The sequence below is a fragment of the Sus scrofa genome, chromosome 14 (genome assembly GCF_054392235.1).
Source record: "Sus scrofa isolate SSC_HxYL_T2T_F1_AM1 chromosome 14, Sscrofa_HxYL_maternal_Yorkshire_Landrace_v2.0, whole genome shotgun sequence".
Lineage (NCBI taxonomy): Eukaryota > Metazoa > Chordata > Mammalia > Artiodactyla > Suidae > Sus > Sus scrofa.
This window is the reverse complement of record NC_139396.1, coordinates 145,367,878-145,393,028: the sequence shown is the minus strand read 5'-3', so window position 1 is coordinate 145,393,028 and position 25,151 is coordinate 145,367,878. Positions and strand designations below refer to the sequence as shown.

The 25,151-nt window shown below is 45.1% G+C and overlaps 2 protein-coding genes and 1 long non-coding RNA gene across 8 annotated transcripts in view; 2 read left to right on the top strand and 1 right to left on the bottom strand.

The window, feature by feature from the left end:
* LOC100626929 (guanylate cyclase 2G-like) overlaps window positions 1-6,354 on the top strand; it is a 52,243-nt gene extending 45,889 nt beyond the window's left edge. Inside the window, 2 exon segments of the mRNA XM_084997503.1 lie at window positions 1,125-1,252; window positions 6,220-6,354. Coding sequence (XP_084853629.1) covers window positions 1,125-1,251 — 127 coding nt within the window. The 3' untranslated portion in view covers window position 1,252; window positions 6,220-6,354.
* TECTB (tectorin beta) lies at window positions 4,518-24,243 on the bottom strand. 2 transcript variants are annotated; one of them, XM_084994268.1, is made up of 11 exons: window positions 24,147-24,243; window positions 23,834-23,996; window positions 22,958-23,148; window positions 21,524-21,666; window positions 21,346-21,418; window positions 15,577-15,680; window positions 15,340-15,423; window positions 11,151-11,313; window positions 9,401-9,473; window positions 7,857-7,889; window positions 4,518-6,347 (listed from the first exon to the last, which is right to left on the bottom strand). In XM_084994268.1, the coding sequence occupies exons 2-11, from the start codon at window positions 23,907-23,909 to the stop codon at window positions 6,298-6,300; spliced, it is 990 nt and encodes a 329-aa protein (XP_084850394.1). In that variant the 5' UTR covers window positions 23,910-23,996; window positions 24,147-24,243; the 3' UTR covers window positions 4,518-6,297. The 2 variants fall into 2 exon arrangements, with proteins under 2 accessions (XP_084850394.1, XP_084850395.1); XM_084994269.1 differs by lacking the exon at window positions 9,401-9,473 and having other exon boundaries at window positions 21,346-21,448.
* The window catches only part of LOC110256754 (uncharacterized), a 72,225-nt gene continuing 57,058 nt past the window's right edge, over window positions 9,985-25,151 (top strand). For 2 of the 5 annotated variants that reach the window (XR_014826227.1, XR_014826225.1), the window contains exon 1: window positions 12,709-12,824. This is a non-coding gene — a long non-coding RNA (uncharacterized LOC110256754). Of the gene's footprint in view, window positions 10,686-12,656; window positions 12,825-25,151 lie in introns of those variants that run through there. The other 3 variants (XR_014826226.1, XR_014826224.1, XR_014826223.1) reach the window with 3 other exon arrangements.

Here is a 25,151-nt window from a genome sequence, read left to right as displayed (position 1 = left end):
ACTGCCACCTTGCCTTCCTCCAGAGAGGACTGTCCTGTTCCCTCAAATAGTCAAACATGGAATCTGTGACCTTGGTCTTGCTCCCACCTTGACCAGCCTCTTGCGTGATGCCTCTTTTCTCTTTGCCACATGGGTCTCCTGGCTGCCTGAACACTCCCGTCTAGGCTCCCACACAAAGCAACAGCAAGTTCAAAACCAGGAAAGATAATGTGGTGCATTCCTCTATGCCCCTTCTCCAGAGTCTAAAGTACCAGGTGGAAGGGAGAAGCCCATTGGCTGGGAGCACTAGGACCTCATCTCTATTCCTTTAAATACCCCTTCTCATTCCCTCTGCCTCCTTTTCCAGCCTGGCTTTCTGTCTGTCACTGAAAGATACCAAGATATTTTCTCATCCTTCTCATAAATGCTGTGCTTTCCAGGGATGGTGGTGGTGGCGGGGGGTTACTCCACTTGAGCTGGTCTCAAGAATGTCTTGGAGATGTTCACAGTGGGAGTGGCGATGTTGGGGGTTTGAGTAGGTTTTGGGGGTCCAGTGAAGAAGCGAAAGGGAGGGAGTGGCATCAGCTCTCCTGTTGGCTGAGCCCGGCCCTGGCGTGATGTATTCTGTCAGCTGGTTTCAGGTAAGAGGAAGGTTTTTCTAGAAAGCAGCAGTGTAGATCGAGCTTTGAATCCTGTCCCACTACTTATTACCTGTCTGATTTGGGGGCTTGGTTTTATCATCTGCAAAATGGGAATGATGATAATAGTGCCCTCAAAGGATTAATTGTGAGGATTAATTGTGCACGTGAGTGTGAGGTGTTTTCGCCTGGTTTCACCTACTCATAGGAAGAGCTCAATAGATTTTATTATGATTTTTAAAAGATTTCCTTTGGAATAGACTTGAACCTCCACTGGCTCTCATCCCGTAGGCCATCACTGACTGTCCATCCTGGCCCATCAGTAAAGCCCAAGGAAATGACCACAGTTTCATCCATAATGAAGCTTTTCCCTCACGGAGGAAACTGCGGCCAGATTGCAGTTCTGGCTACAGACAGCATCCTCAGGAAGCGAGCAAGGGGAACCTGAGTTTTCTGTCTGCTCAGAGCCCACACTTGACACGTGGCCCTCCTGCATTGATTCACTAGCATTCTCCTTTGCTTCCTGCAGGGCAAAGGAGACCAAACAACTTTCTGGCTGAGAGGCAAAGAAGGCTTCACGATTTCACTCCCCGAATTTGCTGAGGAAGAAGCTAAAGTCCCAGAGATCTTCTGAGGTGGGTATTTTCTCTAGAGGTGCTTGCTGGGTCCCAGGAAAGTCTCTGGGATTCATTCATTTATTTATTTATTTACTTTCGTGGGATGTATTTAAATATCCTGTTTAGGGGAGTGTAGTTCCCAGGTATTGAGTCCAGTCTCCCAGTAGGGGGAGCCATTGAGCTGGCCGCCTCTGCCCACCCCAGAGTTCATAGCCTGAAGCAAACCAGGAGTTGGAGGAGCTGGATAGTGAACTCATTTTTCTAGGGAACCAGGGCTGCTGCTCCCAGACCTGCTAGAGAGCCTGCCCTCCCTGCCAGATACTTCTGGCCCATTAACTTGTGAATTTGCAGTGCATCCAGTTTCATTCTGGGAAGGGGGAAAACTGAAGAATGCAGCCTGGGGATCACACGCCTGCCTTCCTTTGCAAAGTGGCTGCTCTCTAACCTTTAGTGCTTGTTTTCCTTATCAGTTAATCAGCCTGCAAGGACATAGGATCCCAGATCAGAAGGCATCTTGGGAATGTTCTCAGGGGATAAGACTCTGAGGTGCGAGCAATCATGGAAATCCAACAGGATCAGGCCGTTCCAAGCAAACGGAACCCCTGCAGTCAGTGGCTGGAAGGCCTGGCCCTGAGATTTCACTTCCTGTGAGCACTGCAGCTTCCGAATGGAAAAGGTTTCCTTCTCAATTAATTGCTTAGGCTGTCTTTCCTTTCCACTGAGCAAGGATGCAATCAAATCTTGAATTTTAAGTAGAATTTTTAATTCATTTATAATTTAATTTTTAAAATCTTCAGCAGAAAAATATGAACCCATTCATTCTGCTATGAGTATTTCCCCCTTTACAAAAAGAACAGGATTCCATGTTGTTTTTTTCCACTAGTTCTTGTAATAGATTTACTGAGCCACTGCATGCATTTACAGTACTTTTTTTATCCTGTGCAGCTCCTTGCACCCAGATTATCTTCTGTGTGGCTGCTCCTGAAACTGGCAGAGCAACTTGAATGATGTATCATGTTTAAGGCTTTTTCTGTTGAATTTCCATGACTGAAGAAATGAAAAACAACGAGGAATGTTTTCTTTTTGGCTTGACCCCTGAGCTGCCTTTGTGGAGATACTTCTGAGCTCTGTATAGGGAAATAAACCTCCCTTTGGTGTGTTGAGAGTCTTTAGTACCAAATTTGACAAAAGATTTGGTGGAATTCCTGCCCTTTCTCAGGGAGAGGGGCCCTAAATAGGCACCAAAGGGAAGAGCTTTACAAACAGTCCCACCTCCATTGAGCTCCTAAACATTTCCACTGGCAGGACTCTGCTTCTGCCCAGAGGTGGGTAGATGAATTCTAGGACCTCCACAGACTCCATTTTCTGTAGCACAATTCCATTTTCACAGTGGTGGGCTCTGTGCTTCTCCAAAGGCCTTCAGCATCAAGGCTTGAAAGCTGTTGACTGATACTCAGAAAGAGGGAAGGTAGAGGTATTTATATAAAGGGGACAGGGGAGCTTCCCTTGTTATCCCAACATGGGAGACGATGAGCCAAAACTTATCTTCTGGTGCCTTATAACCTTTCCTTCTTTGGGATCAGGGCTTCTGGATCCTAAGCACTTGGTTCCATCACAAAAGGGAGAAAGGCAACTTCTGCTATGGGGCCTCTTAGAGAGATTTTCTAGTCCCCATCCATCCATCCATCCACCCACCCAGCCAACCACCCATCCATCCATCCATCTATCCATCCATCCATCCAACCATCCATCTATCCATTCATCATCCATCATCCATCCATTCATCCATCCATCCATCCATCCATCCAACCATCCATCTATCCATTCATCATCCATCTATCCATATGAACATTTCGTTAATTCAAAGAGCATTTATTGAGAGCTTACTCTGTGCCAGGTACCACACTGGAGGACACAAGATAGTGTGAAACTTTCCTCGATCCTTAGCTCTCAGTTTAGTTGGAGAGAGGAGGCATAAGTAGTAGTAACACAATACATTAAGGACTAATAGAGTTATGTACAAAAGTGTAGAAGTAACTGAGCAATCCAATATCATTATATCGAAAGAAATGACACACAAATGTGGAGATGGGGTTGGATGTGACAATCAAATATTATTATCCCATCTTTATATTTGTATGGAGTGTGTAGTTTGTTTCCTTCCAGGCTTAGCCCACATGCTTACACAGCTATGTTCATATAATAAAGACTTTGTTACATCTGCCATTTGCTTTTTTTAGGGCTACACCTGTGGGATATGGAAGTTCCCAGGCTATGGGTCAAATCTGAGCTAGAGCCCCTGGCCTTGGCCATAACCATAGCAATGTAGGATCCGAGCTGCATCTATGACCTCCATCACAGCTCACGGCAATGCCAGAGCCTTAACCTGGTGAGCAAGGCCAGGGATTGAGCCTGCATCCTCATGGATCCTAGTCGGGTTCGTTAACCACTGAGCCACAAAAGGAACTCCCACATCGTCCTTTATCATCAAACATTTTAACATAAACATTTGGCATCCAGTCACTCTCATGCACATAGAACATATATACACACATGTGCCTACATAGGCCCACATGCATATCTATAGATACACATGCACACACATGTATATTGAGTATACACACATATAACTCTATCTTGCTATAGCTATAGTTGCATCTATCAATTGATCAATAAGTAAAGAGAGATTTATGCGTGTCTATATGTCTCTTTCCACAAGTATTTGCTTTGTATCACTCAAGTTTAGAGAGAGAACAAGAGACAGAGGGAGATGTCTTTAGGGTTCATAATCAGGAATTTTGATACAGGGCAATTTCCCAGTGTTTTTTCTATGTCAGCCCATGCCTATGGGAGAATGTACTCTTTCTTCCTTCTCTAGGTCTCTGTTTTGTTTGGCACTAATGGGAATTTGCAGCAGAGATTGTTTTGAGAGTGGCTTTCTCTTCATTCTTTAGTAGGGAAATTATGAGTCATGAAACAAGCAACTAAACATTATGGGGCTGTTAGTTTACTTTAAGTTGAAACACATGCAATTGCTGGTGGCATTAGAGACAGGGGTGACCAAAAAGACTTTTTCCTCCAAACATTAGTCATGTAAAACGCCTCTGCCTCCTTGCCTCAGAAACTCAATACTGGAATTTTTGAAATGCAAAGGTAGGGTAAAATGATTGAAAGTCTGTGGAATATTCATGAGTCTAAGAAGCTCCAGGTGTAGAAGCCCCTGAGGTGGTTGAGGAATTGGCCTTCAACATGACATATTAACACTATAAGCTATAGTCATAGGTCATTTACTTTAAGGCATTTTATTTATTGCATAGCACCAGGGAGAGATACAAGATCATTAAACATTATGATAAAACAAAGCAGAACTAACAACATGGTTTACTCTTGCAGCCAAGGATTTATGATTATGGCTATGAGGATGCTATTTAAGAGCTGTTTTTAATTTTTTAATTTATTTTTTTACTACAACCAATAAAATATGTTTTTTGTTCTTCCTGACTACAAAACTTCTGAATTTACAGGAAGAAGAGACCCCAAACTGGTGGGATCACCAGCTTTGAGGCCAGTTTCAACTACATTGAATCATTTTAATCTAGCCTGTTGCTAAACACTCACTCTGTGTCTCCAGAGACTGGAGACCTAGCTTAATTTCTGAGTTCATTAACACCGATGTAAAAGAACCACCAAACTACAGATCTCAAAACTTCTCCAATATATTAAATACAGAGACACAAACTGACGTGTTTGCCAATGATAAGCCCACTGAGTCTGCACAAGATGAAGAAAAGAGTTTAGAGCTCTGACTTTTCCTGTCCCATCCTAGTCTCTAGCTTCAAACTGTGGTCCTCCATATATTTTCAGGATCTGCCAATTCTCTACCAGGACTGGTCCCTTCAGTTTTTATTTGGTTGACCATGTAGATCATTGCCCTCGATATACTCGGCATCACTGGGGTGGCAGTGGTCTCTGGGTGAGGCACCGCGTGATTTCATTGGCCATATTTGCATTTGTGGTTCCAATTTTTTGTTGGTTCCATTGGAATGATCTTAAGTTAGTGAGACAAAAACAGGTATGGACTCGAATGTTGAAGTAAAGGCTAAATGAGGTCATACCATTCCGTCCAAATGAAGATTTCCTAGTAGAGCAATAGAAATAGTGAGAGCTTGGGCACCATGAGGCGTAGGTAGGATGGGTTCGACAGGCTGCAGAGACCCTACCATGATAGTCCTTCTAGGTTATGTTGCAAGCAGCAGTTTCATTTAGGCAATGCCACATTATCATGTTAAACTCATGCTAATGTGAGTTTAATTCCTTTTGTAGCTTTCTCTCTATTCAGTTTGTAATTTTCTTTGGATCTCAGAAGTATATCTCAGCAATAAAAATAAGGAATGTAATCCTATATAATATTTTTTTGATACCTCTTTCAGAAAGCTCATAATGACAAATTAGGTTACTGCTCGCTGGGGGCTCTCAAGCATCATTTTTCTTTATAGTATTCAGGTTTGAGAAAAACAAATGTCTTCTACCTGGATGCCCACATCATCATTTGAAAGATTAGAACCTCTTCCTAGTGGCTCAGCCCCGCTGGTCCTTAGGAATTGCAAAGCCTCAATGACAAAGACCCCTTCCACCAAGTTGGCTGTTCCTGTGCATTCTGTATTTATGGCTGACTTTGTAGTTTTGCCCTACATTCTCCCCCAAATACTCAGCTGCGCTTGGTTGGATGTGCTCCTCTTTTAAAATCAGAATAGCTTTCAAAGTAGTCCACTGCTGTCCGGGCTTGAATATGGGCAAAGGAGACTCCTCCGCCAGCTGCAAAGGAGGAACGGCAGGATCTGAGAGCCACAGGAAGTCACAGGAGGAAGTAGGGCACCGAAGAAAAACAATCACTGAAATTCACAAAAGTCGCTGGAACACATATTTGGCAAAGCGCAATTCTCTCCTCCCCAACAATACGGTCTTCTGTTTGTTCCTTTTGGCAGCACGATAAATGCAAGTTTGTCACTGACGGAGGAGATGGTTTTGGGTGGAGGAGCTCCAGCTGCCTGCCTGGCTCTCCCTTACAACACGGCACAAATCCCCAGCATCAAGATGAGGTGATAGAGAACATCTGTGGACCAGACAGGAAAGGAGAAACAGTTCTACAAGGAGCAAGGAGAACTCAAGAGGGTCAACTCAAGGGCGTTAAGCAGGTTTTCACAATACTCTACATGTTTCCTTTTTTTTTTTTTTTTTTTTGCCAAATGGGATAGATATTTTAATCACAGGTACATAGCAAATTAACAAATCATTTTATATCATTGAGAATTTTTTGTCTTTTGCAATTCACCTATGAGACTTGGAAAGAAGTGTCAAATTGTTAGCTGTGGGGTCTCATTGTGCTTAAAAAAAAAAAAACATAGAAATTCAAACACAAGACCAGACAGCATTATTATTACTCTGTAAATTCAATAAAGGATAGATAATTCTATCCACAGTACTCACACCGATCACCAAATGATGCCACAGCAAAGGAAATTTGTTGATTTTCAGGGCTTAATTATTTCCAAACATTTTCCGGAAACTTGTCAACCATAGCAGGTGCATTTTTTATTATTTTGGGTGCTTTGTTTTCCTCTACATGTTTTCTACAAAGTCAGTTCGCTTCATCTTTCGGAGTTTCCATAGCTCACTTAGCCCAACCCATGAGCCTAGGATATGGACCTCTGACAGATGGGAAGCTGAACTTTGATAATACAGTGATGGTGCATTTCACTGTAGGGCTTTAGCTGTAGAACTTCCTTCAAAAATGAGACTCTGGGAGTCTTAAATAGCTGGTTTACATGACTTCCTGTAATAGAGCAAAGTCTACATCTGTGAGTTTACTAATAAATAGAACCGTCTAACCCCATCTTCTCACATAGTTACCTCCTTCTCATCAGTTGGGAAGAACTTGGGTCTTAGCCGAAATGCTCTTTCCTCTAAGAGGCTTCCTGGGCTGCTATCTAAATCATTCCTTGACCCTCCCACTACCATCCTGCATGCATATTAGGAAGAACAGGAGTCTTGCCTGCCTAGTTCACTGTGTAGTCACACTGCCTAGAAAAATGCCTGGTACAGAGTCAGTAATTATGGCTGATCTTTCCTGGATGTTTGCTGTGCGCTGGGCATTGTTTAGTGCTCTGAGCTGTAATAGTTAATCCACACAACAACTGTGTGTGATAGGAGCAATTATTAACCCAATTTCACAGAGGAAGGCGGGGTGAGGTTGTGGCCCAAGGTCACTCAGTTCATGAGGTCATTGAAAATCTCCTTTTCCAAATGGAGGAACCCAAGAGAAACCACCTGGTGTTGCCTTTGCTGAGACTGGGTGGTGGCGGGGAGTGGGGTGGGGTGGGACCCAGTTCTGTTTCCTCCCACTTGCCTCCAGCCCCTCCCTCCCTTCGGAGCCCAGGACTTGGTTGGAGAGAGACCTCTTGACCTCCAAGCCCTCTGTCCCGACTCAGGTGTGTACCTTTAAAGTGTACCTTTCCATTCTTAAAGGCTTGGCTGGGGCCAAAGGTAAGCTGCTTTTAAAACACCCACCTGCCTGTTAAAAGCATCACCCGTGACATTTCCTGGAGCTGACTCTTTTCCTTACCTGAGAAGCTACAGAGACTGGAGGATCCCCTGCCTGCAGTGAGAAAAGAGAGAGAATACAGAAGCTTTAGTGAAAGATCATGGAGAGAGACGTCTCAGAGCTGTGTTCCTAAAACATAAACCTGAGCGGATTCTTCCCCAGATTAAACTAGCAGGCTCCTCATTGTCTTTCGGGCAGAGTTTCTAGCTGGCTTGCAAAGCCTTCATCTCTCACCATTTTCTTCTCAGCTCTAAGGCAGGGGTTGGTCTTTTCAGCTTTGCAGGCCGTGGGGTTTCTCATGTAGTTCCTTGACGTTGCCCCTGAAAGGAGCTGGAGGCAACCCCTAAGTGAGCCAGGCTGGCTGTGTTCCAACAAAACTTTATACACACTGAACTTTGAATCTCAGGTAATTTTTGCGTTAGGAAATATCATTCTTTTGGACTTTTTTTTTTTTTTTTTCCAACCCATAAGAGGGACAAACTACATTTAGCTTGCAGGCTATAAAAATCGGGCAGCGGCTGGGGTTGGGCTCCCTGCCAGATTTTGGTGACTGTCCTCTAAAGGCCCCAGCCTTCCTGTGACTGCCCACCCTTCATGTCACAGCACTCTTGAGGTCAGACTTACAGATAACCCACCGAGGTTGTCCCTAAACCTGACAAAGTTGAGCCCCTTATCCATCTATTCCCATAGACTCTGCTTCCCCCAACTCCATGAAGACTAACCTCTTTTGGGAATTCCCATCGTGGAAAAGAATTCGACTAGGAACCATGAGGTTGCGGGTTCGATCCCTGGCCTTGTTCAGTGGGCTAAGGATCCCATGTTGCTGTGGCTGTGGTGTAGGCTGGCGGCTACAGCTCGGACTCAACCCGGAGTCTGGGAACCTCCATATGCTGCGGGTTGCGGCCGTAAAAAGCAAAAATAAAAATGAAAGAGCAACCACAGCAACAAGGGATCCGAGCCGCCTCTGCAATCTACACCACAGCTCACACAGCAACACTGGATCCTTAACCCACGGAGCAAGGCCAGGGATCGAACCTGCAACCTCATGGTTCCTATTTGGATTCGATTCTGCTGCACCACAACAGGAACTCCAAGAGTAACCTCTTTCTCTTAGCATTTAACATCTTTCTCCTTGATGGGTGGTACTGTCTAGAGGACAAGGGCCCACGTGGGGCTCCTTTATTTCTGAAACCCAGACTGGCCAGCGCTCACTGCTCAGTGAAGTTTTGTTGACTAGCCCCGGTGGCCCCAGGACCCTTCATTTTCTTTTATTGCTATAGGCCGATGTCGTGTCTGGAAGCTCAGCACTTCCTAGTCTCTTTGGGGATATGGGAATTGAGACCACAGACGGAGGAGCTTTCCAGGGGGGTTAACAAACCTCCTTGATTGGGCGTGAGTTACCCACTGCCCCCCCTCCCCCGAAGGGAGGGAAGACTCAGTTGCAGGTAAAGGTTGTGTCTACAGGCACAACTGGTTTGGCAATTCAGTTAAAATGCTCAAACCAACCGTGCCTGTGGACGCAGCCCAGCATGAAAGGCAACCATTTGGAAAACAGAGACGCTTACTACGGAGAGAGAGCTCCACGACCAGGACGCCCCCGGTCTGGTCCCGGAGGAGGCGTTTCCTTTTGTCACAAGTCTGGAGACCCGGGAGGCACAGAGGGGAGAGGAGGGCAGGGGTGGGACACGTAAAGGAACACAGGAGAGAAAAGAGATTTTTTTAACAAGTCGCAAACCTGATGGAGTCAGAATCCCCCAGGCCTCAGCTATCAGTTCCCTTACTGCTTTTACAACCCGCAGAGATTTATTTCACCCCTTCTGCAACTTGAGAAAGGGAAGAAATCTTTGCTATTAACTCTTCAAGCTGGAACAAATCCACATGGAGCGTGGGAGGGCTTGAAACCATTCCTCCCTGCCTTTGGTGAGAAGTAAGGCTTTAACCTGCAGTTACTCTCATCACAGTGATTTGAAATGGGGATGCTTTCGAAATGTGTTCAGGTTCATGTTCTTTTGAGATGTAGTGCCAATAACGATCCTTTCATCCGTGGTCAAATGTCTCTCTGTTCCTTTCCCTTTCTTTATCTGTGCTCATAAATGACCACTTTCTGGCCAAATGAATCAATAAAAATAGAAGGACTCATCTTATTTCTGTTGAACACTATAGGTGATGCGAGCAGGTGGCCTCTTTAGAAACATCGTGTCCCTCCTTATTGAGGTCTCCCAGGCCAAATAGAGGTAGCAATTTGAGATTTAAAACTTTCTTTGGGCCTCACCCATGGCCTGTGGAAATTCCCAGGCCAGGGATGGAGTCTGTGCCACAGCAGTGATACCACTGGGTCCTGAACCCTAGGCCACCAGGGAACTCCCTGGGATTTAACCCTTTTAGATCTTCACGGCAGTGGTTCTCAAACTTGAGCGTGTCTCAGAGTAACCCAAAGAGCCCATTAAAGCAGAAGTTGCTGAGTCCACCCTGCAGTGTCTGAATCAGGTGGTCTGGGACCAGGGTGAGTGGTGGGGTGGCAGGGGCTGAGAATTTGCAACAAGCCTAACAAGCTCCCAGGTGGTGCTGAAGCTGCCATGCTTTGGAACCACTGCTCAAAGGACGGTTCACACCAGGTTGCAATGAAAAATTATCTTCCACCTGAATTTGCTCCGCATGTTGATTGCTCTTGCAGCAACTTCTTGGTGGGGGAGGTGGAGGGGAAACTAACATCCCTGCATGAGCTCCCCTAAACATGTCTGGGAAGTTGGGCCCTTCTACACAGGGTCAGAACAGTTGTGACCGTAGGTCGAGAATTCCTACAGCATCTTGTGCGTCTACCATGAACCCCGGGGATGGACCCTCAGGCTGGTAAGTCAGGAGCTAAAACTACTCATCTTTGACTTCCATCCAGGGCCTATTGCTACCACTCGGGTTTTGAATGTCCCTTATGCTTTTAACTTTTTCATTGTCTGTTATTGCTTTCATGTTCCCTAATATTGCTCTCTGAAAAGAGAAGGGCTGCCATTGCTTATTGGCACCCTGTGAGAAGATCAGGTGCCAGAAATTAAGTGACGTGGGCCAGAGTATGTAGTCTGTTGGTGGTGGGGCAGTGTGTGTGTGTGTGTGTGTGTGTGTGTGTGTGACATGCTTGGAATGTCTGTCCCCACCCTCAGTGCCCTTTCCTCTAGAATGTCCTCAGCATAGCCTACATTGGTCTGGTGACAATTTCCCAGCTAAAAATACAGCTTCTAAATAACAACCCCACCCCCCAGCCTCCACGCCAGCCTTGGGTAACTTTCTTGTTCTGGGAGGGGGCGGGAGGTGGGGGCTCACCACTGGGCAGGAGAGCTTCTCACTGTCGCAGATGAATGTCTCACAGTGTAACCACACCTTGGACAGCTTGGGGATGTTCTGGAACCGGAAAGCATTGAATTGGAAGGTGGCCCTGTGGTCTTTCCCATTCTCATGCACGAGGACTGTTTCATCCGTGGGGCACCTGGCACACACGAGGGTGGGGGAAAGGGCACGGGGAGAGACAAGGTCACCCCATGAACTCCAGCAGAGTCATGCACAGCCTCCCCTGGGCTTTTCCACAGCACGTTATCCTTCTGAAACACATGGCTCATTGTCACTTCTGTAGGATCCTGTTGAGGGGATTTGAGACAGCTATGCTTGTCCCCATTCTATAGACAGAGCCCAGTGAGGTGGGGGCAACTCACGAGAGGCCACACACCTGCTAAGCCACCACCTCTCTGTCCCAAAGAAGTGAAATCCCCCAGACAACGCCCTCCAGAGGCCCGGGGAATGTACAGAATCCCTGTATGTCCAAAACAAAGACAATGGTGCTGGGAACAGCATTTGTCAAAGTGCTGCCACGGCTGCCTAAGCCCAAGTCACGCTCAACCTGTTGCTGTGTGTCTATGGAGAGTTTTTACTGCTGGGAATTCGAATTCACATTGTACTATTTAAGTTCTATATCTATTCTATTAGCTGACTTTTGTAAAAATGGGATATTTTTAATATGATCTTTAAAAAAAATGACTAACAATACCACCTAAATGTTAACACTGGCTATGATAGACAGATTTTGTTTACTTCTTTGTACCTTTTTTTGTTTTTTTCCTAAGTTCTCTATAACGGGAGTGTTACATTTGGGAAGTTTCAAAATGAAAATAATGACATAGATATGCATTTGTTGAAACTTAGTGTTCTCACCTGGGGGTGATTTTGCCCTTTCCCTGGATGTGGGATGGTGAGAATTTGACATGTGCTTGTTATGACTGCAGGGAAAATGCTACTGGCATCCAGAGGGTAGAGACCAGGGATGCTGCAAAATGTCCTGCTGGGCACAGGACAGACCCCACCACAGAGAATGATCCAGTCCCAAGAGTCAATGGTGCCGAAATTAGGAAGCCCTGGTTTAAGCACAATACTTGTTCATTTACCAAACACATGTGGATTCCCTGTTCAAGTGCCGGACATTCAACCAGACATTCCACTGTGTCAGGAGGAGACACAGTGTTTCCCGGGAATTACAGAGAGGTCCACAGGGAGTGGGAGCTTGTATGCAGGTGACAGTGAGCACCAGAATCTGTCCCCTGAAACAAAAGCTTAAGCCCAGTGGACAGCACCAGGGTGGACCCCAAAGTTTATGCCATGGTATGTCTCTCTGACTCTATTGTCCTTCCAATGCAACTCACACACCAGAGAGCAGTTCAGCCACCCTGGAGAAGCTTCATGGTATACCCTTCCCCACCCGACTCCATCAGAACCAGGCATTAAGGGCCAAATTAGAGGTAGGACGGAGGGGTGCCAACTCTGAAGGTCAGTGAGTCACACAAAGCAGGAACACTGTGCCTTCTCTCTGGACCAGGGCCAGAAGCTGGGCTCTGTTCGTGGTGGCGTCTGAGCAGTGCCAAGAGCTGGGGGCACTTTCCGAGCTGTGAAACAAGACTCTCGCAGGATCATTTGGTCAAAAAACCCGAGCTCCTTGTATGAACTCAAAACGTAAGTCCTTAAAATAGCTCCTTGCTGCTGCCGTGTCCAAGGCGTGGTGTCAGCCAGTGGAAAACAATGTAAGCAGAGCTTTGTTGGAGGCAGAGAGGAGGCAGGTCACAGACAGGCCTAGATGCCTTGGCACTGCTGCCTCTCAGGGCTGGCTGTGGCACTTGCCAGACTGTGGAGCCCCTGAGGGGAGGCTTATCACAGGAGTCTCTTTCCCCACCTACGATCAAAGCTCCTGATATCGCATCCTTTCTAACCTCTCCAGGCATTCTTGAAAACTGGGTTTTCCTCCCAAAGGGCATCTGGGAGGTTGCAGAGTAGATTTTCTAATTCTCCCCTTTGGTGCTGTCTTTGTGCAGCTCTCTCCAACCTCTAGGAGCCATTTCAACTGGGCAGTATTTAGAACTAGATCAGGGCTTCTTTAATTTGGCTGGGCTTCAGTGCAGATTCTCAGGGGCCGCCCAGGGACCTTCTGATGTTGTAGGTTTATGATGTGTCTGCCTGTGTAGCAGGAATGCAAGGGAATTACTGTGCATACTATAGTTGGAGGACCACTTGTAAAGACCGCCCCAAAGTCACAGAAATTCCTTTTGCTGCTATATGACATGCCTGCTAGCTGAGCAGAGGCACCAGAACCATCTATCTGTAGGAGATGATTCCATGGTGGGGTGGAAACCTTGCTCTTGTGTGGCCATTATCTGAGAGAGCTTTCTAATCCTGTTGGAAATTTCGGATCCCTGTAGGTCAATAATTTAGTTCAGAATCTCCCTGAAGTCATTTGATTTGTACAGAACCTAAGTGAATCATTCAATGGCATAAGGACCCAAACTAAGCTACCATCTCTGCAGCTTAGTTTGTTGGTTGCTTAGATGTGGCCCTGGATGGCCTGTCCTACCCAGTGTTATCAAGAGATAATGTCCATCTCAGATCATCCATCCTCTTACTAGCTTAGACATTGGGCAAGTTTCTGAACCTGCCTGGGCCTCAGAAAACTATAATCATCTATAATACAGTGATAATTATACTACCTACTTTATAGGAAGCTTAATGAAATTTAGATAAATTAGTATTTGTCAAGCAGTTACCTAGAGCATGGCCTGGTATGTTGTAAGGGTTGTATAAATGTTTGTTAAATAAAAATAGTTAAAGGTCCAGAGTGGCTTCACCTTTGTTATCTAATCACCTGGCCCCAATGTTGACTCAGCCCTGATGGGTTCAGGTACACGGGTCTGCTTTGGTTTGGGGAATGGCCTCTTCTGTGTGGACGATGCCTGCATCTCTAGTCTAACTCATCCCCTCCTCTGTTTCACAAAGTTACAGTTCTAAATGTTTCTAGACAATTATCATCTCAACATGTCATTCCTGAGCTCAAGGAGAATCCAAACACCCTTATCCAGAGGCCCACAACAAACAATTTCTCATTTCTACAATCCTCAATTCAACACAAGAAATCCTTCTTTGTCCTGTGTTCCTCAGACATTGTGCCCTGGCCGCCACGTCACCACATCCCATTGGTCGCTCATTTTTTTTAATCGCCTCTCCCTCCTTGGATGACGTTGGATGACTTTTCATTCACTCAGCTACAATCTCAGTGCAGGCCTTATCACCTTGGCTCCATAGCTGCCACAGCCTCTCATCTGGTCTTTCTACCTCCCATGTACTGTTTCTAAACCATCCTATGTGTGATTTCCAGAATCACTTTTCTCTGCCATAATTCTCATACTTCAGTCCTCTACTCCAATTTTTTTTTTTTTTTTGGTCTTTTTAGGGCCACATTCTCGGCATGTGGAGGTTCCCAGGGTAGGAGTCGAATCAGAGTTGCAGCTGCCGGCCTACACCACAGCCAGAGCAACGCCAGATCCGAGCTGTGTCTGTAGCCTTCACCATAGCTCATGGCAGCACCAGATCCTTATCCCACCGAGCAAGGCCAGGGATTGAACTCATGTCCTTATGAATACTAGTTGGGTTCGTTAACCCCTAAGCCATGATGAGAACTCCTCTACTCCAAATTTTAAGAACTCTTCATTATCTACTAAATTATTAGCAAATAAAAACAAGGATATTATTAAAATTGATTCAATACCAGCTAGGTACTACATGCTAAGCTTTTTACATAGATGGTCTAATTTAGTCCTCATGGGGATTCTGATGTCAGATTGATTAGCACTGAACCCAACCTGCCCACTTCCCCATAAACATACACCTAGACTAACTATGCGATGTAACTTAGCCACTCCTGACCCAGTTCCCTCATTGAAAAATAGGGATGATAGTAAAAAGACATACCTGTTGGAAGGCAAACAAGTTAATATATAAGGTTCTCTGAATAGTACCTGGTACCTAGAAAGCATTAGGCAAGTGTTTCCTGGTATCAATACTCAATCTGGAAGCACAGAGGAAGTCACTGATGTGACCCCAACAGGCGTCACCTCTTCCTTCCAAGCTGTCCTGAGCCAGAGTGGCCCTGGATGGATCTGGCCCTTCCTCTCAGCCCTATGGTCCAGAGAGCCACACCTACCCCTTGTTGATCAGCTGCCACTGCAAGGGGTACATGAAATCAGCTGACGGTGTGGCCCAACAGCTGTTCAGAACAACTTTAAACCTGGAAAGGAAACAAAAGACATCTCTTTGAGCTAGCGAGTTGTATTCCTGGAAACATCAGGTGATTAAACAGCCTCAGGGCTGGTCCTTTTTTTTTTTTTCCCCTCCCATTCCTTTGTATTTACAAATACAAATATTGAGAATAAGTACTTACCTAATGCTTAACCCTTTAGCTTCTACTCCGGCAAACAGATCTGAACCAATTTCTGATGTCTCCAGGACAAAAGGCGCTTCTTTCTTAGTGGAGAACTTGGCATTCTTTGGAAGGAAATTGACACTGGGCATTATGACCTTTCAGACTGAGCAGTTGGGTCTGATAAGAGCAGATGGATCAGGATGGGCTGGGTGGGGGTGGGAACCAACCCAAAGACAGGCACATGAGACCACAGTGAGACCCTCTGGGAACAGGGACACTGTACCTTCTAGGATACTGGTGCCATCTTAGAAGGGATGAAGGCACAACATGTCTGGGTTTACTGATTACAGTGAGACATGCATTCTATGTGCCATCTAGGCCAATGAGCAGCAAGACTTGGTTGATGGAAAAAGAGTGAAATCCAGCAATACTGAAACACTGAGCTTTATTGACTCACCACAGGGCATGGGGACCAAACACATACGATCCTGCTTTGCCCTTGTTCCTCTATTTGCTTGAGCAGATTCCAGCCTGGGTTAGAAAGTTTATGTTCCAATTCTCAGTACAGTTAACATAGCAACAACTTTCTGAGCACCTATTAGGTGTCAGGTACCGCTCTCTATGTTGGGATAGTATCTATGTCAGGATGTTCTGCCTATTGAGATACATCGGTGAGCAAGCAAAGATCTCTGTCTCCAGCCACCCAACATTCTATCAGGGGAGACGAACAACAGACAATAGGTAAATAATTATATGGCTAGGGTAGACTATAGTATGTTGTACAGAAAAACTAGAAACAATATAGAGCAGGGTAAGGTAAATTGGGAGTGCATGGAGGGGCAAGCTGTAATTAAAATAAGTGGTTGGGGAGTCTCATTGAAGATGTGATATTTGAGCCAGGACATGGAGGAGAGGGGAGGGGGTCATGCAGGCATTGAGGAAGGATGTTTCAGCCAAGGCCAAGGCCCTGGGATGAGAGAGTGGCAGGCAGGACAGCAGAAGGCAGGTGTGCTGGAGCATGAGTGAGCAAAGGGGCAGGTGGGAGTGGCAAGAAGGGAGTGAGGGCAAGAGATGAAGTTAGAAAGGCCATGGGGATGGATCCAGAAGACTGTGGCTTCAACTCAAGGGCAATAGGGACTCATTGCCATGATTCAAGCTCAGGAGCGCAGCCTTGGGTCACTGGCCTGGTGTTTGTGGTCTTCACCTGCCTTCTTCACCAGGCAGTTCTGGGTGAGTGATTAGAAATAATTATGCTGTTCCTATTGTCCTACCCAAAGGAGGCTGGTTTTTCCATTCTTTGAGTGTCGGGTTCATGTAGCTCTGATAATGACCTGGAACTACTCTTCAAGTTTAGCCTCCAGAGACAAAAGCATCATGATGGAAGGACAAGGATCCTGGGCTAATCCTAGTTCCTACCACTAACTTGGACACACTAGATGCAAGCCAGGCTTTTGAGCCTCAGTGTCCCCATCTGAAAAATGGGAATAACCTTTGCCTTCATTTGCCTTGCAGACATGTTTCTATGATGGTGATTAAATGAATTAGGAGCACAAAGCTTAGACCAGGATACAAATTAAAAGGTTGAGTTTCATGGACTTGGATATTTACAGAACTGCAAAACAATGGCAGCAAAGACATCTATTTAAAATGGACTTTAACCCCGAAGAGTCAAATTCAAGGAAATGAGGAGAGGGCTCAGAATCATCTTCTAGGGCCCCTTACATCATCTTACTGATTACAGGTCCAGCCAGGCCTCCCTGACTCAGTCACCCAGAAGTTAGTGCTTTTCTTCCCTTCTATCAGCCCCCCTGCTTCATTTAAATGGTTGCAAAGATCAACAATAATGTTCTTAATTTTAAGTGATTGACTAGCTTAACATGCAAATTGAAGTAGCTGATTTACAGTGGTTTCTAATGTTCCTTATTCTTTTCTGAGATTTGTCACAATTCAAAGGACTTGTTTCAAAGGCGGGACTTACCTGGGGACCACAATGCTGTCCCCACTGTAGCCAGAGGTGCTTCTTTTGGCCCCATCCTCTGGGAACCATCTCCCAGAAAGCAGGAATTGGAATATTGGAATAATACCTCTGGCTGCAGAGGAAACCTCCTGACTGTGTTATAAGCAGAATCTACACTCTTACTTCAATTTCTGAAACTAAACACTTTGAATGGCCAGTTTTTCCACCTCTCACCTGACAGTAGGGCAATGCTCAGTGTAATTTCCTCCTCATTTATAACATGAAAATTAGGGTGGTCTGGATAGAACCACCCTATAATACCTGGAATTTGTGTCGGCAAATTCTGAGCTCCACTTCGTAATAGGGGCATTGACCCAGGAGATCATGCTCAGAGAAGAGTGACTAAATAATGAATGCGCCACCAAGAGTGGCATGACATTTAGTTTGGGAAAGACAAGCTTGAGCTAGTTGAAGGAACATCAGCAACACCATGACATGGTATTATTTCAAAGGACAGAACCAAGACCAACGGGCCAGAGTTCAGGATGTCAGATTTCACTTGCTGACCTAAAATGGGAAGACCCCACTTGTCATTGTCCTTGGAAGAAGTGAGGAGCCCATTCATAAAGCAATCTTAGAGAAGAGTTTGAGGCGTTGAATGGAAGGTCAAGATTAATCACCTCTGAAGTTTGCTCTGACTCTGAAAGTTTATGATTTTTGTCTCTATTTCTTGTCTATATTCCACCTCGAGCTTTGTTATTTATTTCCATCTAACTAAAAAGAATAGTCTCTGTCATTTTGATTGCATAAAAGTCAGCCTAATCCTACTCTGACACTGATGTTCAGCCCTATAAAGGGAGCAATGCTGGCGTAGGAGCTCTCAGTTTCCACTTGAAATGAGGTCAAAGTTTATAATCATGAGAATGGCTACTTTCTCGGGCACTTCCTTTGGGCCAGGCACTGTGCAAAGTTTTTCATAAGGATTATTTCACTTAATGCTTATAACAAACCTCTGAAGTAAGTATTATTATTATCCCTATTTAAGGAGGCCCAGAGAGGTTAACTAACCTGCCTAAGGTCACACTGCTAGTGAATAGTAGAACTAAGTTTCAAATCAGTGGTCTGATGTCAAGGCCTAATTTCTTTTCTTTTCTTTTCCATCCTTCCTTTTTTTCTTAATCGCTGCATCTGCAGCGTATAGAAGTTCCTGAACTAAGGATTGAATCCAAGCTACAGATGTGACCTATGCTGCAGCCATAGCAATGCTGGATCTTTTAACTCAGTGTGCCTGGCCTGGGATTGAACCTGAACCTCCATAGCGACCCAAGCTACTGCAATTGGATTCTTAACCCACTGCACCACAGCGGGAATTCTAAGGCCCATTTTCTCAACCACAATGCTAGGCTACTTCTGCAAGTGGTAGTAAATAGTTATTTTGAATTTGGAGTCAAGATAACTTTTCAGAGTTCCCACTGTGGTTCAATAGGTTAAGGACCTGATACAGTCTCCATGAGGATTTGGATTTGATCCCTGACCTTGCTCAGTGAGCTAAGGATCTGATGTTGCCACAAGCTGTGGCATTGGTTGCAGGTGCGTCTGGGATCGAGTGTTGCTGTGGCTGTGGTGTAGGCCTCGGTTGCAGCTCCAATTCCACCCCTGGCCCAGGAACTTCCATATGCTGCAGGTGTGGCCATTGAAAAAATTTTTTTTTCACCAAGAACACCAAGCATAGGCCATTGATAGGAATGAGCAGGGGAGGCAGAGAGAGAAGTGAGGAAGCATGCTGAGTAGAGCTGGTGGTTTTGGAGCCCAGCATTTGGAGCTCTCGGAATTCTAGGCAATCAGCAGTGCATTGATTTACTGTGCCACCAAGGGCACAGCTCCGTCTCTGGTAATTGGATGGAAATATATGCAGGGAGCAGCTGTTGCTTCAGAAACACACAAGAATGCTCTCAAAGATGAAGAAAGGAGGAGAAGAAAAGTGCCAGCGTCCTGGATAAGGCCTAGGAAACTGAGCCCAACATGGGACTATTAATCAGCACCAAATTCTCAGAGCCTCCTCGTGGCCAAAGTTTGTTTGCCCTGGAAGGGTCTTGATGGGCCCTAGGGAAGCCTTAGCATCCTTTCTAGGACAGTTCAAGGAGGCAGTCTTTCTAGCCCAGAGGATGGCCTGGGTGATGCTGAGAACATGCCTCTTCATTTTTGTTTTTTCTCTAAAAATCTAAGATTTGATATTTATGTTTGAAACTTAGCCCAGCAAAACTGTTGGTAGGTGATGATTTTTGACAATCCTGGTGCCTCTCTATTTGCAACTGCTGTAAAAATCTTCATAGGGTCATATCTATAATTTTATCTGGTTAATGTAACAGTCATGCACTGCCGGACAGGGACTCGGTAGTAAAGGCAGCCTGTCATCAGGGCATCCCCTGAGTCTGTTATCAACATGTGCAGCTCATTTTCTTCTCTGGATAACCTGCATTGGTTGCTTCAGTGGTTTTGCCAGCCTTTCATCACCCCGGCAATGCACACGGTATCAACCTGCCTGATTATAGGTCAAGGGGCTCTATGGGATTGCTTTTCTCAGGACTTAACCACCAGTAGTGTGTGGCCTGGGGCAGATCTAGGTTTTGAGGGATCTTGAAGTTTACGTAATTTAGAAAGCCCTCTTTAATTAAAAGAATTAAAGTTTTGAAGATAAAACTAGATGTGAGGCCTTGATAGGAGCCTATGCTATCAAGGGGGTCATGAAACTTAAGCTTCATTCTCTGCATAGTAAACGTGCCTTGGAGACCAATGTTAGGAGAGCTGTGTTCCAGACTGGGTACTGCTCTGGACCGCCTATGGGATCTTGGGCAGATCAATTCCTCACTGGGCTTCCGAGCCTCATCTGTAAAATGGACGAGGTTATGCTAGAGTCCCTTCTGGCTCTCACCTTCTGAGCTCAGCCTTGTTAATAGCTTCCAGGGAGCTGGTAAAGGGAGTTCAAAGAGTTCCGGGTCAGTGGAGCGCCACGTAATAGAGTTGTTTGCTTTGTGAAATGAGTGGGTTGGATATGATGGCCTCCAAGGCGCTCCTCCAGTCCTAATGTTCTATGCACAGGTTTCTATTTCTGCCTACGCTTTCTTTGAGCCAGCTGGGCTCTTGTCACTGTGTGCCTGCCTCCTCGCCGGAAGCTGCAGGTCTAAAATTAAAAAAAACAAAGCACCCTGTCTAAACAAGAGGGCAGCTGGGTTAATGACCACTGCCTATTTGGTTTCTAGGGAGCACTTTGTTCTGAATGCCTTTAATTTTGAGGTCAACGGAGGCAGCATGCCCAATTAGACAAAGAGGAAGCCCACTAAGTAAAGGGCTTTGGAGACTAAAGAACTAGGCAGCAGCGGGCCAACTCCCAACCTCTCTCCTCAGCCCCGTCCCAAGTAGGAAGCTCACTACCCTGTGCCTGACGTGTTAACAACAGCCAGATCCTAAATATAAATCTGTGCAGCAGGTTGTAGTGGAAACTAATTTTGATTACAAATTAGACACTGGCTATCTTTTTGTCTTTTTGCCTCCTGACCTGCGGTAACTCACAGGACTTCTCTTGACTCAATTTTCTCATCTGTATAAAGGGAGGATTGAGTTTTTCTCTCTGGCCTCTTCCCATTCTTCCATCCAGTGTATTAATCTAACTGTCCACTGCACCTAGTCTTTAAAGAGGTTCCAAGCTAGGCCAAAGCTTATGTCTCAAGGATGGGGCTATGCCTACAGCTTAGAGGAGAGCAAATGCCGAGGAAGCATCTGGTCATCTGGAAAGGCCACAGGGCAGCGGTGGGGACCTGGAGACCACTTACAGTGTAGAAGTTGAGAGACAATTGGCTTTCAAATGTGCCCATGCTCCCGTTCTTCACATGAACAGTGGCCACTCTGAAAAGGGGAGAGAATTTTGCATAAGGACTGAAACATGCCTGGTTGACAGGGACTGCAGAGCACACACACGACAGCCAGCCCCCTGCTCTCAGAGCAACTTACCTCTGGTCGAAGGCAGCCTGGTTCACCAAGTAGGTGGAGTGGTAGGTGCAAGAGAAGGAGTAGTTGACGGGCTGGTTCTTAACGATCACGGTGCTGTCGTTGGAAACGATGTGGCTGTAGAAGTGGTAGATGGGGGGCTTGTACTGGAACAAGGAAGAAGGCAGTTAGGGTGGCCCCAGAGCCCTATGATGTGGATGAGGGTTCTTGGGAAAGTGATTGAAGATGACAAAAGCCTAACAGGGAGACCTGAATGTGTGGCACCCGCTCTTGTTTGTAGGTGTATAACAAGATCTTGAGTCGTTTCAACTATGATTATTGAGAATAATCTAAGTTGAATGTTGTATACTTTCAAAACTCCATATACCCATTGGGCTTCTGACCAAAATGAACTGGCTCAGGAACTTCCATTTCCCACCATCAAACTTTTATAAACCTTTTATCAAGGAATTTTATGTGGCACCTTCACCCACCTCCCATCTCTAGGTCATTACTGCCTAGTTCTTTGTTCTTTCCTTTTTCCAACATGAGCACCATTTCTGAAATTCTTTCCTCTGACTTGTTGGACTCTAAAAATCACCGAATATTAGAGTTAAAAGGGTCTTGAACATTTACTTGAGAAGTGATCTGCCTAAGACCACACAGGTGATTTCTTTGTTCATTTTACCAAGATATTCAAAGATATGGTGTTTTTGTTAATCACGCCCATGATTCTTCCCACTAAATTACTGAATCCTTGTGGGGTCTTTAGGAAGAGAAGGTGGCCCTGGGGGCTGAGACCCAATAGATGGACCATCTTCTGCAGTCAAGGCTGTAGGAATGCTGGGTGTCAGCCAGAGTGTCAGAAAACCATGCTTCTCTCCATGACTACATCGCTACTGTTTTGAACTAGTGACTATGCTGGGTGATCTCAGATTTCTTCTCTGTCCTATGAGGTACCAGGGTGAGGATGTCTACAGTTCCTTTTGATTCTAATTACCTGTCCTGGGTTCTTCATAAGACCCAGTTATGTATAGTGCTATACTTAGGTCACTCCTTTAAGATACCCTTCCAAATTCACTTTGTCACCACGCCAAAGCCTCAGGCAATGCATGGCCCACCCATCCAACCCAGGAAGGATGGCAGCTTGGGTGCACATGCTCAGAGCTGGATGTGAGGTTGGAGGTGGGAAATAGGTTTTGTTCTATTCACAGAAGGTGGCTGGGCTACTCAGGCAATAAATCAGGAAAATACAATTTAAATCCAAAGAGTCACCTACATTAGGCTGAAGAGATGAATTTAAAGTACACTAACCTCCCAGGATATTTGGGAGTCAGGATTGGCTCTTAAAAGGAAAGTGGTGAATCCTGTATCCTTTTAAGGGTGGACAGTAGATGTCTCATTCTTGGGCCCAGGTGTCCCATCTCAGCAACTCCTCCATGTGTGGCCCGGACTTACCTCGGACTGGGTGCCACAGTAGGACTTGTTTTTAGGTGACAAATCTGGGATTACAAATTGGTAGTAACCTCCTTCGTGGACCCCATTGTAACACAGCCCACCGAGCGCCAGCTGATGCACTTCCCATCCATAGGGACACTCGGGGATTTTGGTGATGATGGTTTTGGGATAGCAGAACACGAGAATGACATCTGAAAAGAAGAGGGAGAGGGTTTGAAATCAGATCTGGTGATCATATGAATCTGTAGATGGTGGGTTCCAGCTACACCTGAACATGCAAAGCAGTTAGTTAAAAATACCTTCCCTGTTACTCTTCATGAGCTCCGATGAAAGTTTTCCTCAAACTCAGCCACTAAAGTTCTTCTTTTATAGCTTTTGCAATCTCTGCATAATAGCTGCATTATTCTTAATATGTATTCAAAATTGGTCTGCTTTTAAACCTTAACCTATTTTAAGGCACGTATCTTTGAAACCAGATTGAAATACACACACACACACACACACACACACACACACATTTTATATACATGTTTTTAATCCCATGAAATGGGAGCACATACAGCGTAAAATATCCATTTATGCACAACTCTATGAACGGTTATTTATGGCACGGAAACTTGATAGTCAAATAGAAAACCAGGAAAAATGTGAAGATTTGATCTCTATTCATCTACCTTGCATTCTCTAAGTTTTAAAAAGTCTAAGTTTAGCCAATACATTTGTAATTTCTGTGGGAAAAGTCAGATTGGCTTGGGGCGCATAAGTGCTTCTACTTGGCTATATTATTGCATTTTTCCTAACAATATAAGCACAGAGCTTTGCACTCTGCCAAGGCAACACTCCTTTCTGAAAACACAGACTAGCACCGGAGCATACCTGCTTTGTTTGGAGTGCAAGATCTCGCAGAGACTTCGGCAAAGACGGCCAACAGGACAAAGGCCCTCATCACCATTGCTTCTCAGAACGTGGTCTTTGCCAAGTGGTGCAATCAAGCTGGCCAAATGTTCAGGGTCCTGCCAGGGCCTGTGCCTCGATCATTCTAGGTTAGAAACACAGGCAAGCAATGAAAATCAAGGGTGAGAACAAAGCAACACGCACAGTCTCAAGGGGAATTTTCAGGGGAGACCATCACGCCTCCCGCTTCTAATGGCTCCTTGTCCGCCCTGGGAGACAAACGTGGGGCACCTACCACAGAGAGCGTCAAGGACACACGTGGCCACTCATGTTCCCGACTGTTTCATTCTCTCCGACGGTGGAGGCCGCCTCGCAGATGCTCCCCGAATCTCTGTTCCCGGTCCTAGCGCAACTTTATATAGGCTGAGGGTGTAAAAGAAACCAGCTCCAGATAAATCACAATGAACACGCATTATCCACTCTGGGGGGAATAAAAAGCAACCTTGCACAATAATCCGATGGGAAGCTCAGTTACGGCCACTTGAGGCTAATGTCTTTTACTTCACAGAAGTGGAGAAACTTTTTTTTTAACCACTTTTTAAACCAGGTTTGGAATAAAAGTTGAATTTTTTCCTCCTCATACAAAAAAGAACTCTGATTGGAGGCCAACTAATTTCTGCACAGTTCCAGGTGACAATTCTCTTTTTTTTTTACATCTTGCTTTCTTTGGTTTATTGCTGGCTTTCTTATTTTTATATACAGGCTACCTAAACTTTGAATTCAAGAAGACTTTAAGTTCAGCAATGTTATACCTGATACTAAACAAAAAACAGGCTGTTTGTGTTAATGCAGACAAGTTAAAGATTTTTTTCTCTAATATTTTAACAAACTCTGGACTTCTAATATCATCTTGAAGTTCGTTTAGAACTTCATCTTGACATATAACCCTTGACTGTAGACCTCCTAGATTTTTGAAGTTTTGTCAGACTCCCAGAGCAATGATGTTGGAAGAAGAAACTTAGAAAAGCAACTTTTTAAAAACAATTTTATTTTTAATTGTGGTAGATATACAGCATTATGTTCATTTCTAGTGTACGGCAAAGTGATCGGGTTTTACATATGTGTGTGTGTATTCTTTTCCATTATAGTTTATTGCAAGATGTTGGATATAGTTCCCTGGGCTTTACGGTAGGACCTTGTTGTTTATTTTTATATGTAGTGCTTTTTATCTTCTAATCCCAAACTCTTACTTTATCCCCCTCCCACCCACTTTCCCCTTTAGTAACCGTAAGTTTTATTT

Excerpts from the sequence above, each read along its gene's own strand:
- TECTB (XM_084994268.1), bottom strand. The coding sequence starts at position 23,909 with ATGGTGATGAGGGCCTTTGTCCTGTTGGCCGTCTTTGCCGAAGTCTCT. Across the intron at positions 15,681-21,345 it reads TGTCTCTCAACTTCTACACT|AATGCCAAGTTCTCCACTAA; the intron begins GTAAGTGGTCTC and ends TTCCTTCCAAAG. Across the intron at positions 6,348-7,856 it reads CAGTCTCTGTAGCTTCTCAG|ATGTTCTCTATCACCTCATC; the intron begins GTAAGGAAAAGA and ends TCTGGTCCACAG.